The 19279-nt window shown below is 42.6% G+C and overlaps 1 protein-coding gene across 1 annotated transcript; it reads right to left on the reverse strand.

Moving 5' to 3' along the window:
• Positions 1-8536: 8536 nt before the first annotated feature.
• On the reverse strand, positions 8537-18651 carry si:ch211-216l23.2 (uncharacterized). Its single transcript, XM_006795809.3, has 9 exons — positions 18460-18651; positions 18264-18350; positions 16228-16301; positions 15928-16051; positions 12600-12799; positions 9492-9770; positions 9222-9392; positions 8835-9074; positions 8537-8744 (listed from the first exon to the last, which is right to left on the reverse strand). The coding sequence occupies exons 1-9, from the start codon at positions 18519-18521 to the stop codon at positions 8707-8709; spliced, it is 1275 nt and encodes a 424-aa protein (XP_006795872.1). The 5' UTR covers positions 18522-18651; the 3' UTR covers positions 8537-8706.
• Between the last annotated feature and the right edge of the window lie 628 nt (positions 18652-19279).

Genomic DNA, 19279 nt, shown 5'->3' on the forward strand with positions numbered 1-19279 from the left:
ATTATAGATTGAGCAACAATGCTCAAAAATGCTTCTAAGACTGCAAAGAAATCCATACGTATCCTTGAGGTGACAACCCCCATCTCAAAGCCCACCGCATTTATCTTCCAGGACCTTTAGCACCTTAAACGTTGGCACCTTTCTTTAAATCCTGCACTCGAGGCCAGAGAGGACACCTCAGGGGAGAAAGAGCTGGTAATGTGCTCTTGATGCATGCGCTGCATTGGTGTCATTTCTCAAATAAAGCATTTGCAATTAACCAAACAACAAAAGAGGCCTTGTCATATGCAAATGTGGACTGAGACGGAGACATCATCGCTCCGTACATGGAGAGCCCCTCGCACAGACACACACATGCACAGACGCAGCAGCAGCATATTTCAAAATCATCAAACCTTCTTCCCCTGGTGCCACACCTCACACTGGCACACATGCAAACACGCTCACCCCATGATCCATACACAAGTGCCAGATACACACTCCGACAGCCAAACATGTTGATAATTAGAGCCTTGTTATTGGAAGGTGTTATCACAACAATTAACACCCTAATGTGTGTATAAATGTGTGTGTGTGAGTGATGACGGTGATAGGAGTGTGTGTGTGTGTCATGTGATGATGGGTGGTGAGGAGGTGTGTGTGCATTCCATTAATTCTGTGTCACACACACATACGCGCACACGCGCAGTAAGGGTCCGGTGTAACAATGAAACAGTTTCCCATTTGATGAAGTTCCTGTGAATTCTGACACAAAGGCAGCAGGAAGAGGCGCTGCTGATGGAGTCTGATTGATATCCAGCAGGGAGCAGAGAAGGTGGATGGGTGGGGAGGGAAAAGAGGGTGATAAGTGAAAAGGAGCGAGGAAAGTTGGGGGGTGGACCGTGCACACATCAAAGAGGAAGCAGAGGAAGAGAAGAGCGTTTTAATTGGGCGCTTGTTTTCTACTTAAATGACCAGAGCCTGGTGGCAAACGCACTGCGAATGATAGGACAGATGGCTGGGCGTGAAGGCTGAGGTCACAAATAAGAGGAGCGCTGTTAAAGGACGGCGAGGCAGAGCAGACGATCGCGAGCTTTCTGTGTTTTCCCATTTTTATTGTCTTTTACGTATCGATGTCATTTGATTGGCTGACGGGTCATAAGCAGAGGTGGAGCGGATACCCGGGGCGCTGTAGCGGCACGTCGCTCTTCAAACTACAATATCTGCGAACCACGTCAGCTACTGAATACTAGACACAGAAAGGATGTAAAACCAATAATATTCATACAAACAGCCCCCCCCCTCCCCCCGACACAACAGTGCGCTCCAATTAGAAACGAACTCCATGTCTGCAGGTCTGCTGCAGCTTTTGCATTAATGTGCTGACCCAGCAGGCTCAGCAGCGACCTCCAGAAACCAGTGACTGAAGCTGAAGACATACTCATTTCATTTTAATTAGTGGAGAAAACAATGTGAACGGAAAATCAGAAATAAAAAGGAAAATGAAATCTATGCAGGAGAAAAACTGCTAATAAAGCTGAGAAGCTTTCTGTATTTATCTATAAATGCACTTAAATGCATGTTTAATAACATCCTCACACAACATGTGGCTGTACTTAAAGCAACCAGACGGTATTTGGTGAATAGTATTTATTTTGATATTTTAATTGATATTTATTTAGCTGCAGGAAGCCTTCAAAAAGAATTCAATAACGTCCTTTTGACTGTGACGACGACGCCTCGGGCTCAGTTTCAAACAGCGCAAAACACACATCAAACTAAAGAAGTTTAAAGCAGAAGGATTTTCTACATAAAACGACAGCTTATTTAAAATAATGTGTTTTTATGGCAGAGATATACTAAGCTCTAATTAAGTGTAGGTAGGAACCAAACCAGAGCAGGTGGATGTTTCCAAACAGTTTATTTACAACAGCAGAATAAATACAGTGAGGGGGAAATCCAGGGTCCAAAGGTCCAAGAGGAAGCTCACACACGTCGCACAGCAGGAAGGTCACAGGTCCGGGGAGGAAAACTATCACACAGGAGAGGGAAATTACTCACAAGTCACAAAACACTTAAGCACAGATTGGCGGGAGCTGAGAGGATGACTGACGTGTCGCAATCATCCAGAAGGTCTTTGTCCCAGCCTCAAATAGCGGACAGGTAAGGACAGCTAATCGTGAACAGGTGTGTGGGCCAAGGGCGGAGCCCGCAGTGAGCTCCGCCCAGGCAGAGCGGAGAGAGAGGGAGAAAGAACACATGCAGCCTTGCGGGGCCGGCGGGGCAGACACGGGGACCATAACAAGCACTATTCTTGTTTTAATGATAAGGTTTCTGTTATCTGGCGTCTCATCAGTGTTGTAAACTGTCATGGTCCTGGGTCGGTGACCCGGCGCTTTAAGTTTATTATTACATTTTCTAGTTTATTCTCTAGTTTATTAATTTATTCTCTTTTGTATTAGTTCTTTGGGGCCGGTCATCGTGTTTGTTATCCCTACCTGTGTCTTCCCTCTGTGCTCCGTTCTGCCTGCTTCTTGGTTATTACTCACTGTAAATAAATCTCACTTGCACCTCCACCACTGGCTGCTATTTGGATCCTCCTTCTCACCTCCACACGACTGCCGCCCCAGCCGTGACAGTAAACCAAAAACTGGGATGTAGCACAAATGTTTATCTCAGGCAAGTTAAGCATGTACCACAAACTGAACCTTTATTAGTGCAGCAGATTAGAAAAATGTTCATACAAATGTGTTTGTGAAAATCAGGGACAGTAATTGTTCCCTTCAGAGTTCCACTGCAACCACAGTCCCTGCAAACTGCTTTATTTTACTGCACTGCAATCAAAGGAAACAGTGAATTATGATGCACAATTAAATAATGAAACTGCAGTTATTAGGGTTATTAGGGTTAGGGTTGCACAGTTATTAGAAAAAGCCCTTTTCATGAGGTGCTTAATGTATTATTAATACATGATCCCCACACAAATGAAAAGCAGTTATGACAGATAATCTGAAGCATCTGTAAGCTTTTAAAAAGCTGCTGCTTTTTAAAAGGAAACCTTAAATCAAACACAGTTCGCTGAATCAAACTCAACATTTCTGCAAAGGCTGGAATCATTCTTCAAAGTAAGACACGAGAAATATGAATTTAAGCTACTTGACAGTGCACTGCCTTCAAACAGTGTCCAATCAGAGTCTGTGTGTAGGCTGGTGTAATGAGGTGAAGACAGTTGTCCATTACTTCCTGAGTTGATGGGCTCCTCACAGCAGCGCAGCCACAGCTGGAGGAGAGGGGGTGGAGGCACCATGAGGAGAGTATCAGACACATTCAGCCACATTCCTGCTCTGTGTTTGTGTCACAGCTTATTTGACTCCCACATATAATGTCATCAGTAAAATAATCATAATGCACTTTTTACTTACACAGCAAGTATCTCACAAGTTGTTTTTTTCTTTTCTACTTTTCTACAGTAAGAAAAGTGAAATTTATTCTCAGGAACAGGAAAGAAACGGGAGCGCAGCCCTCCATCACATCCATCCAGCTTAAAACCTGATCCTTGTTGTTAGATGAGAGAGATGAGGAGGCAGGAAGATCGTGCCAAGATATAACATCTTCATTCATGCAAAGCTAGGACGCAGTAATGCAGATGTCACTTTCTATTTATGCATATAATCACTTTGACTCTGGGTTGTATGATGTTGACTGCAGTCACGATGCCAACGTCACAGTGATGAATGAAAACAGTCGGTTTGTCAGAGAAAACTTTGTGTTTCAGGAGTGTTTCAGTAGCAAGTTTCACAAGAATAAACAATTTGACAGGACGCAGGACAAACCTTAGCTGTGACATCAAATAAAAGAACAGGTGTGTGTCGCCATCTAGAGGTGAAAAGGTGCAACGTCATCACAGGATTTCTACAGGTTTACGCTTCATGTCAACTCAAAAAAGCACACAGGATACAATCCACAGCAGCAGCATCGTTTTTCCTTCAAACAGGAAGTAGATTTTATTCCAGTTTTATGTTTTGAATTAAAATGTTTAACCTGCAGCTTTGGAAACGGATGTTTTTTCTCCTTTCAGAGGACAATATTGCCTCGCAGTGTCACATGACGGGATGTTTGATTTTTTTATTTTGACAAAAGAAAAGAAAAACATCCCTCAAATGACTGAAGCCCCATAAATCTCTGGCTATTGATGCGTGAAGTGGTGACGTATGGATGTGTGCATGTATATGTCTATACTAGATATCTGTTACTTACATAGTAAGAGTAGCAGTGTTGGTCAAGTTACTTGAAAAAAGTAATCAGTAACTAATTACTGATTACTTCCCCCAAAAAAGTAATCCCGTTACTTTATTGATTACTTATTTTCAAAAGTAATTAGTTACTTAGTTACTTTTTAAAAACACGATTTACAACCTGAATAGGTGATAAAGTCATAGATCTTACAGCCCAATTCTACTTTTTCTGCATAATCATCATACAAAATGTAATCAAATGGAAAAGTCTCTTTTTAAAACTTGTTTTATTAGTTTTAATCTTTTAACTTTATGCATCAAGCAACCATTTAATTATCTGCAACATTCTCTGACTGGAAGAAATTAGTTTAACATTTAAACCTATTTTCTGCACATTCCAGCACATAAAATAAAATATTTTGTGTGTTTACACTCAGTCTTTCAAATAGATGCAAGTAAAACACAGCAGAAAATAAATAAAGTCAAAGACTAGCGGTCCTGTTGCTCTATTTTCACCTGTAAAGCAGGAGTGGGGTAGGCGGAGGTTTACCCTGGTGCAGGTGTGCAGCGGTCAGTGGAAGAATCCGCGAGTTTCTCTGTGAGTTTCCCATTACGTCGTAGCTACTCAGTGCTTGTTTGGAAGTTTAGGGGTTTTTTCGCTGTAAAAATAAGTTTTCTTCCCACGCACAACGGACACTAATGTTTTTGTCACTTTTTATGGAATCAAACTCAAAGTAAGGTCAGTACTTCCACGCTTTAAACGCTGCACGCTCATACTCTCTCTGCACTCGATATATGATCCATTGTTGATCTGCACACAGCTGTTGTCACGAACGTCGCACTCGCTTACGTCACTGTCATGAGACATTCTCGCAAAAAAATCACGGTTTTAGTAACGCAGTAACGCAGCGTTCCTACGGGAAAGTAATGGTAATCTAATTACCGTTTTTGCAATAGTAATCCCTTACTTTACTCGTTACTTGAAAAAAGTAATCGGATTACAGTAACGCGTTATGCGTTACTGCCCATCTCTGAAGAGTAGAATAGTTGAAATTTAATACTTGCATATTTCCACAAGCCTCATATGGATAGTATGAGGCTTACGTGTTGCATGTCCTTGTTGTATTATCTTGTTTATTTTGTATTACTTGACTATATTCTGGTCTACTCTCTGTATTCTTCTGCTATCTGTACCTGAGCTGTGGTGACGCACAGGTTTCCCGGCCGTAGGATCAATAAAGTCTCATCTTATTGCAAAATCGCTTAATGAAACCTCTGAACAGCGTGTGCACACACACCAGGCTGCTGGTCCCCTTAGTTTGGTTGAACATATAGAGTGTGTAACATCTGATGCCCCAGTACCCGCAAAAAGTTGTGAAATATAATTAAAAATATACAGCACTGTGCAAACGTTTTAGGCAGGTGAGGACAAAATGCTGTAAACAAAGAATGCTCAAAAACAAAAGCGTTTATTTTCACCAATCAACAAAATGCAGAGAAGGAAAGAAAGAGAAATCTAAATCATATTTTGTGTGAGCAGCCTTCTTCTAGCTACACTGGCACACAGTTTTTGAAGGACTCGGCTGGTCAGGACCAAAAAGCTCTTCACAGTTATCCATCCAGCAGAGCGCTGCTGCAGGGCTGCTCTCCCCTCGCTGCAGGACATTTACTCCAGGAGATGCTGGTCCAGAGCAGCTCACATACTGAAGGATCCGTCCCAACTTCTGCAATCAGGCAGGAGGTGCAACACCACCCGAGCAAGAACAGAGAGGCTGAAGAGGAGCTTCTCTCCTGTCATTCTCATATCACGGCTGAGCCTTCAGGCTTCACTGCAGCACACTTTAACACCCCACTCACACAATGCACAGTCTCAGATTTTGAACTGTAAATTTCCAGATTGTTTTATTTATATAATGTATGTAACTCACAGAATATAATGTTCTCTCTCTTTTTGCACAGTCGAGCGTATCAGGTCACCTTTCACTGCGTGTTGTACTTTTATAACCATGTACGTGACAAATAAAGAATCTTGGTTCGTTCCAAACATCTCGGAGAATCAAGCACAGATCTGTGGATGTCGGCGTCCTCACATCCTTCTGTCTCTTCACGTACACACTCGATGTTGAGATCAGGGCTCTGTGGGGGCCGTACCATCACTTCCAGGACTTCTTAGGGTTAGAGCGACCGTGGCTCAGGGGGTTGGGAAGCATATCTGTAACCGGAAGGTCGCCGATTCGATCCCCGGGCTCTCTGTCCTGGTCGTTGTGTCCTTGGGCAAGACACTTCACCTACTGCCTACTGGTGATGGCGTGATATGGCAGCCTCGCTTCTGTCAGTCTGGCCCAGGGCAGCTGTGGCTACAACTGTAGCTGCCTCCACCAGTGTGTGAATGTGAGAGTGAATGAATAGTGGCATTGTAAAGCGCTTTGGGTGCCTTGAAAAGCGCTTTATAAATGCAATCCATTATTCTTGTTCGTCTTTACGCTGAAGATAGCTCTTCATGACTTTGGCTGTGTTTGGGTCGTTGTCCTGCTTCAGAATACATTTGGGGCCAATAAACAATCGTTTATATTTCTGAAAGCACCTTTCACCTGCCTAAAACCTTTTGCACAGGACTGTAAATAAATTAAAACCATATATAATAATCTTGATTGTTCACAGTAGAATATATGAACATATATAAACTGATAAAGGCGCGACGAGCAGGTGGCAGTAAAAACAAACAGCTGGAACAACTGGCAACAGGACTGTGTATAAAAAGAGCAAAGTAGAGACTCTGGTGTTTAAAACGACACTAAAAGATGTCAAAAGAACATTATAGCAAACATGCAACAGAAAATATACACAACTACTTCTGTGCCACTTATGCAGTTCGCTACCATGAAGCCTGGAAGCTGTTTACTGTGTTACTGTACAGCAGCTCAGGCAAGCTTCCAGTATGGAAATAAAAATGAGTCCAGAAATCTCCATCCAGGCGAGAGCTTCAACTGGAGCTTAAAAACTGATGCAGCGACACCAACGCCTGTCCAGGCCTCACCTGCTGCTGCAGCTCGTTGTACAAAATACACAAAGGGTTTACTTTGACGTTTTATTCACTTAAATAGATCAATACGTATGTTAGGAACTTTAGCACTAACATCTATTCAGACTCTTACAGAAAGATGCATCAGTTTGGTGAACTTGTATCAAGATGTTCATTTTAATTCATAATAAAAGAAAAACGTCTCAAAACATTTATAAATGTTTTCTTTGAAAATATAATCGGGACCTGTTCAACATCAGCACGCCGCACAGCAAAGGGAAACGCATACAGTGGTTCAGAAACATGAAGAAACATTTTTACAGTATCTACAAAAGCAAAGTGTTTGTCTTTGAGGCCTCAGCCTCCGTGGCTCCAACAGAAAAAGGCTTCTTAACCAGATAAATGCTTCAGTAATGCTAATAAATATTAGCAACAAAACAACAGTGTGCTAGAAGTTCTAGCAATGACAAAAAAAGCCACATATGATAAGTAGTTGTTGGTTCTAGACTCGTGTGCTCTGCCTGCATCATATTTAACAGATATTAAAGGCTGAAACCCACAGTGTAACAAACCTGTGGAGCCTTCTTACTCACATCACACCTGCCATTTAGAAAATATGTGGCCACTGGACTTATAATGAAGAGAGTCGCATTCTTTCATTTATGCTGGGAAACAGTTGGAGCTTAAGTCTTGTGCTTTGATAGAAGGACTCTGTCAGAAGCCTGGGAAACAAAACAAAGCTGATCGTTGCAATTCCAACGTCACAAGGACGATTATTTTACTGACACGACAGCGATTTCACTGTGCACAGTGCAGGAAATGCAATTGAACAAATACATGTGTTTGTGCATGCATCATACAGAGTCCTTCAGAGTGACTGTTTTCATCTGTGGCACAAAGAAAATTACACATGAATCAAGTTATATTTGAACCAGAAATACGAACAAACCATTATAAAGTGAAATATCTGTTGCCCAGAGAAACTTTGAGAAAGCACCATGTTGAAAAACTGTACAAAGCAAGTAGGCTCCTGGCGTTTATGTACAGAAGACGTCCTGTTGCAGCCGTGATTGGGTGTTGATTACTGCGTGGCTGTATTTCTGTGCAATCAGCTAAACGAACTACCTGATGGACCTGTGCAACACTCACCAGCAGTTACAGACCCCAACATCCAAACTGCTGACGGACAAAACATAAAAAAGGCACTGATGCCTTGGGGTGGGGTGGGGGTGGGGGGTCTTAACATTACCACTCAAACCACCCACAGTGAGATGAAGACATAACATCAACTTTTTATTTTCCAGCTAAATTTAGATAAAAACATAAAAAAGGATGCTTTTGCTCTAACATGAAGTGATACACTGTTCATAACCTGCAAGAGTGTGTGTGTGTGTGTGTGTGTGTGTGTGTGTGTGTGTGTGTGTGTGTGTGTGTGTGTGTGTGTGTGTGTGTGTGTGTGTGTGTCATTTCCTAATGCCGGGGGACACTCTGACGAAGAAGAGGAGCACCTGAGAAAACAAAGAGGAAAAAAACACGACTTTAGGACAAAAGTTTAAGAAGAGAAAGAGAAAAACCCCCAAAAGAAACCAAAGATCAACCTGGAGACGACAGAAGTGGAGGGCGAGCGCTCTTTAGAGTGGGAGGGGCTCCTCTAGTGGGACCTCTGGGGCCTGGGTGGAACACAGGAGGAGGGTGGAGCAGGGGCCCGCGAGGCACACCAGGACCGCCGTAAGGGATGTGCGACGACAGGGGACCTCGGACAATTGGGCCCCCTAACGACGGACCAGGAAGACGATGCAAGGAGAGCAGCGGAGGAGGTTTGGTTTTGGGATGAGCGACTAAAAATAAATAAAAAGAAGCAAATCAGCCTCTAGCTGTTCATGATTAGCAATGCCGTGGTAGGTTTTAGCACTCTCACCAAAGTAGGACACCGGGAGTTTTCATCATGCTTCATTTAAAAAGATACAAAGAGGGAAAACCCAAACCTGGTGAAGGCAAGAGGGGTACAGGTGAAGGTGAGGCGTGGTCTCCCATGGGCCCCCCTGTTAAAGATGCAGGCTGAGGCTGTGGTGGCCCAGATGGAGTCGGAAGCAGAGGAGGTGGTTTCCCCAACCCTGGAGGTAACATGATCCCTTTCTCACCCTCACTGTTGGAAGCTGAGGTGATAAAACGCTGGTGAAACAGAGATATACGACCCAAGGACAAAGCAAAGCTGAAACAGCGCTTCTGTAGGAACTGCTGTGTAATCGTTTCACCTTGTATGTGGTCCTGCCGAGAGCGCACGTACTCCGAGATGGTTTCCAACTCCTCGGGGTACAGATGGACACCCTCGGCTAACAGCACGAGGAGCTGACGTGTTTCAGAGGGGACGGTGTGGCGCGCGATCTTTTCTCGATCCAGATAGTCATCGAGCAGCTGCGACGCCTCGGCTGCAATGTCTGCTGGGTCCCTCGGGGGTCGCTCTTTAGCCAGTCCACGGTTGTACTCTGCTAGAACAAAGTCCATGGCCTGGTCTTTGGGCATGTTTCGATGGACTGAGGAGGGAAAGGGAACGGTAACGGTGAAGTGTCATGAGGCTGAGGTGGGAGAAAGAGGTGAAAAAAGATTCCTTTCAGCTCGCGCTGAGATCGTTTTGATGTCAATGTTGGGATCAGCTGATTAAATTAGTATTTTGGTAAGTAATGCTTCGGGGGGTGGGGGTAGTGTTGGATTGCTGGATGTGTGGCACTGAGGGACATGCATTTTGTGCAAATACGTGCATTTATCAGTAACTTTAATACAACCTGTTTAATAAGTACTGAATTTATCTAAATGTGCATCCAGACATTTTATTCTAAATATAATGAATGGTGACGCTTTTTCAGCTTTGTTTCTGAGGACAGACAATTGTTTTTGTTGAATTGATCTAATTTTGGTTGAATTCACCTAACAATGTGTTTAACATTTGTGTTATAAAGATTAGGTCGTGTATGTGTGCTAATAAAGCATAAAATGTCATATTAAGCAGATTTAAAGCAAACTGCACATTATTACAACTTGAGTTTGATTTTATCCAGAGCCCGGGTCATGCCTCTGTAACACCGGCCGCACGCTTCGTCCAGGAGGATTCAAAAGATAAAAAAAGCAAATGAAAATCCCCACAGTTACGAGGTTAGGTCATAAAGGTCCATAAAACCATAACTGATTTAAACGTAGCCAGTTTCCTCCTCGTGATCATATTTAGAGCCTGGATCTGCATCAGGTCAGATACTAAGTTCAGGTCAGGCTTTGGAGTCGAGGATTACTCTCTTTTGACATTCACAGCAAATCTGCCTCCCAGGTTCAGATGTGAAAATGCAGTTGGACCGTAGGAGTTCTACCGTAGCAGTTGGACCGTAGGAGTTCGACCCTACCGTCGGAGTTTCGACCCTACCGTAGGAGTTCTACCGTAGCAGTTCGACCGTAGGAGTACGACCCTACCGTAGGAGTTCTACCGTAGCAGTTCGACCCTACCGTAGGAGTTCTACCGTAGCAGTTCGACCCTACTGTAGGAGTTCGACCCTACTGTAGGAGTTCGACCCTACCGTAGGAGTTCGACCGTAGGAGTTCGACCCTACCGTAGGAGTTCTACCGTAGCAGTTCGACCGTAGGAGTACGACCCTACCGTCGGAGTTCGACCCTACCGTAGGAGTTCTACCGTAGCAGTTCGACCGTAGGAGTTCGACCCTACCGTAGGAGTTCTACCGTAGCAGTTCGACCCTACCGTAGGAGTTCGACCCTACCGTAGGAGTTCGACCCTACCGTAGGAGTTCGACCCTACCGTAGGAGTTCGACCGTAGCAGTTCGACCCTACCGTAGGAGTTCTATCGTAGCAGTTCGACCGTAGGAGTTCGACCCTACCGTAGCAGTTCGACCGTAGGAGTTCGACCCTACCGTAGCAGTTCGAAGGAGAAAACTGGGTCAGCTGAACTGTGATACACGCCGCTGTGGAACTGTGAAAGGATTTGTATACAATCTTCACACTAGGGCTGCCACGATTAGTCGACTAGTCACGATTAGTCGACTATCAACTAATCGACTAATTTAGTAGTCGACGCATCGATTGAAGCTTTGGAAGATCCCGAAAGACGCAGGAATAAGTAGTAGGATTTAAGAGTGTAATAACGGACTGAAACAGAAGATGGCAGCACTGCATGTACAAGGATGCCAGCTGCTGTTAAACCCCGAAGAAGAAGCAGCTGTGTCCGGTATCGTAGCTGTGTCCATATTCAGGGGCTGCATCCTTCGGAGGCTACATTTGTAGGCAGATTGCGTTACAGCGACGGGACGAAGGCTGTCCAAATTCAAAGACGCCTCCAAATGCGGCCTCCAAATGCGTCCTTCATTTCCCCAGATTTGAAGGATGGGTTGGGTGCATCCTTCGTGGCCCAACCTATCCCAGGATTCATAGCGCGGCCCTGCAAATAATCGGTGACTAGTCGACTATCAAAATAATCGTTTGTGGCAGCCCTACTTCACACCATCCTGAGAATTTTCTGTCCTCCCTGAAATGAAGTTTCAGCTGAAACGTTGTAGTTTTGCGACACTTGGTACATCTGGTTCCCACAGGACTGAGGTGACACAGAAATACTTTTATGGTCTGTGTTGCTAAACGTCTCGACTGCACCTCATATGCAGCTGAACCTGACCTCAAGCCTGGGTCTTGCGTTTGCCAACATGTACGACTTCTTGAGGACGAGCCCATCGGAGAGTACCAACCTGGCACCGATCGTGCATACGTCTGATAATAATAATACAGATTTGGTTTATTTGTTTTTGTTAAGAGAAACACTCAAGTTATCGCACAAAAATCAAAGATGAAGTGAAGTTGGTGTGTAAGCTAACAAATAGTCTGAATGGTAGCTACAACGTTGCCTTTGTGTCGTCTTCCAAAGAAGTCTGTTGGTTTGTTCTGGTTTGTTATTTGGTTTAAGATACCAGTTAGTGACAGAACTGATGACCCATAAAATGAAACAAATGTTGTAATAAATTGACCGTTTTTTAGTTTTTGGTTTGTTTTTTTGGGATGTATTGTCATGTATTGTTGTGTGAAGTATATGCATGTGCTAGCCAAAGGGTCGTTTGCCAAGATCGAGCTATTAACATGTAGATATGATAGACTCGGCACAGTTTTTAAATGCATGCATGACTGAAGAACTGTAGCTTTGTGTAACTTTAGATATTGGTCTTTTAAATGGTAGTGTGTCTTTTTAATTTATTTGGTTTTACAAGAAATTTGTTTTAGACCTCGTGTTTAAAGATGTGGAATCTACAGACTGTTGAACTGAGCCTAGTAAAAGGGATGGTTTGGTAAGTTTGAAGGAATACGAGGGGTACGAACTTACTTTTGAGGGATTCTGAGAATATGATAACAGTGCAGGAGGACAGAGCTACGTTTGTCTGCTCCACCAGAATACATAAGGGGGAGCCTTCTGCTCGGACATCCTGTAGGGCCCGGGTCAGGCCCGATTCCGCTTGAAGGTAGAGCATTTCCACTGACAGGCCACGCTCCTGCAAGCACTGGCTTAGCGATTTGGGGTAATCCCTTTGAGAGGAAGAGAAACACTTTGTTAACGTGACATTTCTATATTAAGCGACTCACCTCGTATAGGAGATACCCCAAGTTAAATCTGTGACGGAGCAAAGGGTGACTCCTTCATTTAAAATGTTCTTTCCCAACAAAAACAGTGTTTTAAGTGAAGCTGATGTAACAGAGTTAGAAAATAGCTTAATGAATTTCCTCAAAATTGATGTGCTTTGTGAATAGTTGGAGCCACCTGGTGGACAAATACCGCAACTGCAACTGTTAAAAGTTCCAAATTGCTGCACAGCGCAAAGGAAAAAACTCCCAAGCTGGTAGTAGGTGCTAGTAAACGATACTGTTGTCAATTTTGTATGTGTATTAATGAAAACATTCTTATAGTGGTAATTGTCAACATGTATTTTGATTGTAAGCAGTACTAGCATGTATCCTGAAAGTTACAGGCATTTTGATTCATGGGTAGTAACTTTATTCACGAGTAGCATTTTTAGTTAGCATGCTAAGCTAATACTCGTTAGCTAGTCGGGTGCTTTTTGACTTGCACTCAGCTCTAATGTTTCTCTATGAGACTGTAATTGTTCTAATTCTTTTTAACAGAACTGAATGTTGCAGTTGCTTTGCACACTGTTAATGAAGACTGTGTGCTGTTTTCTTTGTACCAGGTAGGCGCTGTTAAGTATAAGTTTTAATTGATGCTGTTGTATAGGAAAAAAAAAAAGATGAACAATGATGATTGTTTTTAATAGAAAAGCTGTTTTTATATGTTATTGTTGTTGTTGTTGTTTGGGGAAAAGGAGAAAAATAAATAGATAATACTGCTACTATACAATCACAGGTTTGGTTTCAGCTAGAACTTTTAAAAGAAAGACTTTGTTGATGTTGTGTTGTATAAATATATCTTATTCATTTGTTAAGTGTTATGTTTGGAAAGAAAAAGGAAAAAAACTCCCAAGCTGGTGAACTGAATGTTGCAGTTGCGTTGCACACTGTTAATGAAGACTGTGTGCTGTTTTCTTTGTACCAGTTGCCAGAATAAAGAGGGAGCCCAGAGTAAGGGCAAATCCAGCGTTGCAGTGCCGTCCTTTCTACATGGGCATATCACACCACTTGCACAATAGACTCACAGCAACAGCTACACTAACACAGATTTTCAAATCTCTCATAGGTGTGATTAGTGTTGTATTGTGGGTTTATTCTTAATGAGATGCTTGTACCGTAAATATTATAATACTAGTATTTCCTAGTGTCTTTGGGATACTGAGAAAGTCAAATAAAGTGCTGCATCAACTTATACTTATCAATAAGCATTTTATAACTGCCAGTCCATCTGTATCAACTGAGTTTCATAGTTAGCTTGAGTTATAGTCCTGTGCTGAACCAATTCCAGTGGTTGACACCCTTGTGACTATACTAGTAGGACACTTTATTAAGTACACCCTGCAAGTTCAACAAGGTGCTGGAAACCGTTCCACATTAAACGTGTCCCCTAAAACCAGCACTCTCTCTGATTCTGATGCTCAGTTTGAACTTCAGCAAGTCGTCTTGGACACGTCTGTATACCCAGTATAGGGTGCATGGCCGTGCCGTTCAGCACAGGAGTATAGCCTAAATCAAGCTTAAGCGGCCATATTTGTGATTCAAATTAATCGTTGCTTTTAGTGTGTGAAAATGATGATGTTGCAATCTTGCAGAGCATAAGGAGTGCAAGTTTTTTAGTGTGCTTTGACTGCTACTGTGTTAGACTTTAACCATGTGTAGAATGTCATGGTCGGGGGGTGGGGGGGTCCAATTTCACTGCAGGTGCAAACTTGCATGTGACGAATAAAGGTTTGATTGATTGATTGATTACAACTGTGGCAGTTTTTCAAAAGCATAAAATAAAAAGTATTTTAACAGAAAGTGATCCAAGTGGCACATTTGATATGTGAAAGGTGTCAAGAATGTTTAACCTTCGCATGTATGTGTCTGTTAATGTACTTCAATGCAAATCAGTGTGTAGTTGAACACTGAATTTTAAAGATGTGCTACATGACATTTTATGACTGTGCATAAATGAATACAATCTTCATTACTGACTGATCAAGAGACCAAAAACAAACAGCTGTTCCAACTTTATGTAAATGTATTTGTGTGAGTGACAAAGTTTGTTTTTTTCCTGGTGTTCACGTTGCTTCGTCTGTGGTTGTCAGTTATCACAACTAATTTAACAGACAATCATTCAACACAACACAGGAAGAAAACTACACCTGTGGGCTTTTACTTTGGTTTTTGTTGGTTTTTTGTTTGTTGCCATGGTGACAAAGCTTCACAGCAGACATCTGCATTGGAAATGTGGTTATGTGAATACTTACACACAGGGTCTGCGTGTGAAACACTGTTAATACATCAACAAAAAGACTTTCCAAAGGGAACAAGAACCTACATTTGAGTAGCCAGAACAAATTTGAAGTTACAGCACGTTAATGTGAACAAAGCCTCGTCGCTGAAACGCACAGCACACCAAGAAAGTAAAGAAAGGCAAGCAAAAAACTGACGGTGATAATAAAAGGATAAGATCTGATACAGAGTTATAAGTCCTTCTGCTCCGAACACTTTCATTGCCTCATACTTACTGACACATTAAAACAGCTTTCATCCAATAAGTCTCATCCTGCAGTGAACCAAAACTCCACAGTCATGGTCTGCAGCTGCTGGAAGCACTCATTTGTTCTGCGGTCTCTGTGAGCTCAGCACAGCAGCACAAGAACCAGTCCTCCATCTGCTGCAGGCTCTGATTAAAGTGACCCTAAAGCTCACAGCAGAGCTCCAAAGCAGGAGGACGACTGCGGCCAGCTGCAGCCCAAGACGGTGCAGTTGGTGCAGCTGACGAAGCAGCTCAATGACACTGAGAAACACTACAACAGTAATCTGGCCAGCAAGCCAACCGGCAGGGAAAACAGCAGCCGGGGAAAGGTTGTTAGCATCGACTAAGATTTTAATATAAGACTGAGGAAGGTAGAAAAACAAAAGATAATATGAGTCGGCACATATGCTTGGGCCCAAGTGTGGGGATCACTGAATGATATCAGTCTCCTCACGCTGATAGTAAAGGATAAACCAGCAAATTCTGTTGGCAATGAACAAATACTCACAGGCACTGTTTGGTAACAGAGAGAACCACGCAGTCGGCTGGCTTCCTGTCCTCCTGCACCTGTCTGTAGAACTTCTGATACAGCGTTTTACGTCTGTCTGCTGGAGTGCCACCATCTGATTTGGCTGCAAGATTGAGAACGGTGACGTTGAAAGAGACTCGAAAAGCGGCACAAATATTACTGCTTTTCTTTTCTTCTTTGGATAAATGTGTAATTAAGATTTTAGAGTATTTAAAAACATGTCTTGTGTAAAGAGTATCCATTTTGCTCATACGGACAAAACAAAGAAACAAATCTCACCATTTGGCTGATGCTTGTAGCCCTCGTACTTCACACTTCCACTGTAGTTTTGGATTTGCTCTAGCTCTTCATAACTGGAAAAAAGCAGTGAAAAGTGTCATAAAAGTTTAATATGGGAGGTATTTCTACGACACCTTAATATGACGAGCATATAAATGTCCAAAAATAGATTTTCTGACAGTGAGTGTTGGAGCTATTTGTTCTTATTTTTTTATTATTTTGAAATTAGTTAAAGTTTGTTGTTAGTTTACTTATATTTTGGGGTTTATTTACAAGTTTATTTGTTGGTTAATATTTTGTTTCAAAGTTTGTTTGATGTTACTTTGTTAAATTAGTCAGTAAGAGCTGTAGGGCCATTTTGTTTTCTATAAATAAAGAGACTGGTATAGGACCAGCATGCACTGGGGTGGGCTTATGGTTTTTTACCAGAGCAGGAGAAGCAGCAGGAAGTAACAAAAAAATGGATTTTGTTATTACTTGCCAAACTGGATAAATAAACCATCAAAACGCAACTTTCAAGTCTGGACAGTGGACTTCTTTTGCCTGCGTACGAAATAGTCTCTCAGTGCAGCAGTGGCTTGTGGACTTTTAATTGTGGGATGTTTGATTTGTCAAACAAAACTACAGTGAGACTCAGAGAGCAAGTGCACGGAGGAGCCTGTGCGTCCGACATTCAGTGCATCAAAGTTTCACTCATACAGCTCCCCCCCCACCCCCCACAACACAGAAACAATAGTAGACTGTTGCAAACACCGTATTCCTGATGTCTTACTAAAACATTACGTCAGCATATTCTGACATTCACACTTTCAACGGATTCACAGCTAAAGTGTTGAAATACTTGATTTTGTCATAGTTGACAGTAAAATTACATCCGTCTTCTGTCCCAAAGTACAGAATAGAGACTAAAGTATGGGATCACCCACACGTTAGACCCACGGGAGCTGCTCAGCTGCCGGAACCCAAACACTGAAACTCCAGTTGCATGTCAGCACAGATGTTCATTGAGAAGTTTGGAAATCTGGAGTTGGTGAGTCAGCAGAGCGCAGTCGGTGACCCCACTCTCTAACTTTACGTTCGTGACCGAGTGGCTGGTTGCTAAACTTTACAAAAACACATCTTACAGTCGACTGTGGAATATGTAGGAGAGAAGAAACTGTTGCAGTGACGGTATCCTGTTATAGTACGACGCTCAAACTCAGCGTACTCGTTTGAATGATCCGTCACAAACATTGGAACGCCACAGCCAGGTGCACACACCTGTGACACCTCACTCAAAGATAAAAGGTGGGCCCCAATTCTTCCATCCATATAGCACATGCTCTACAGTGAACAGTGTGCAATATTTTTCTCATTAGGAAGCAGCAGTAACACGTTACTTCTATACTAGTCTGGTGATATGGCCGCAATAAAGTCAGTGCAGTTTGCACAGAACTCAGAGCAGCTGCTTTTAGCTTATATACTCTAACTAAGCACTAACTGTTTTACAACACACACTAAAAACGATTGTTCAGGTAACTTTAGTTCATTTTACATCTGATTCCAAACTACCAAGCTTCTATCAGTACCTGCTTTGCCTGCTGCACATGCAATTATGAACGTGCCCAAATAAAAGTGATTTCTGTGTTAAAGATGAGTCTACAACCTCACTAGGCAGCTGAAACTGTAAGTGTACTGAGACTGGAGAGCTGCATTCAAAGTTTGGTCTAACCAGTTAAACCTGTAAACAAGATCCTAGAATTATTTGTTTCATGATTTACCTTCAGGGAGGAAAGAAAAGTCTGGAAGGGAGGGAAGTAAGATGTTCCCCAGAGTAGGGCAGCTATAAGGAACTATTAAATATGACTTGGGGCAACTTGGAGGCTTTAAATGCAGTTTTTATTTACTAAGACGGTGCATTCTTTCATCTAAAACAAAACCATGAATGACGTGTAGCACTACACACAGAAGTGAAGGTGCACGGTAAATCACTCATAATAAAGCTTTGGTCACTTTAAACCATTGCCGACAACAAAAAGGCTGCCCGAGGCTGGTACCTGTCCAGGGCATCCTTGAGCTCTTCGGTCCTCTCCTCTCTGGTTGGGTATGGAGCTGCCCTCCGAAACACACGCGGCTGTGGAGCACTACACAGCACAGGTGGCGGTTTATAGGGCCGCTAATTGACAGCGTTTCACGTTTATATATTATTGAGAGCTAGCAGCTAATGCTAACCTCGCTAGCCTGGAAACTCACCTTCCGTTCGGGTTACCGGATGGCCGCCGACCACCCGCAGGTGATTTCACCCAAGACGACATTTTGCCTGCCTTTAAACTTCACCTCAGCAAAAGGCAGCTTCAAAAACACCCAGAAAAAGACGCTCTCCTGGTGTTATTCCGCCAATGTTACCAGATACCAGCCTGTGGTGATGAACGAGGAGGAGGGGAAGAGCTCTTCTTCTGGCATTACTGCTCTCACAGTGTGTAGGTGCACCATCGCCCCCTGCTGGACGACCCTCTAATAACATTAATGGTTGCGCCTTTGAAACTCCTAGCAGCTTCTAGCTCTTTGTTTACACATTAAAAGTGATTTGTAAACAAATAGGCAGAAACGAAACTACAAATTAACTAAATGTAGGTGTTAAATTAAAAACTTGACAAATAATTAATAACTAAGGATGTAAAAAAATGAAATACAAAGTGATAATAATCGTGAAACACATATATTAGTAAATAAATATGTGACTCCATTAATTAGTTGAATTAAAAATACAGATTTCAGTACAGCATTTACATTTGTACACTGTTGTTTATTGTCATATCAGATTGTTTTTCTTCTTTCTTCTGCTCCTTCACATTAATAATCTCCCTCCATCTCACTAGCATGCATCTCTGTCACACCAACTCACAGCAAGTCCTCCTTTCTTTGTGGTCTTCCTCCTTTCTTCCTGCCTGTCAGCTCCGTATTCGCCATCCTTTGTAAAATCAAAATCCTGCTCCTCACATACAAGGTCTTAAATAATCAGGCCCCATCTTATCTTAATGACCTTGTAGTACCATATCACCCTATTAGAGCA

Source organism: Neolamprologus brichardi, chromosome 7, assembly GCF_056152115.1.
Source record: "Neolamprologus brichardi isolate AB-2024 chromosome 7, ASM5615211v1, whole genome shotgun sequence".
Taxonomy (NCBI): domain Eukaryota; kingdom Metazoa; phylum Chordata; class Actinopteri; order Cichliformes; family Cichlidae; genus Neolamprologus; species Neolamprologus brichardi.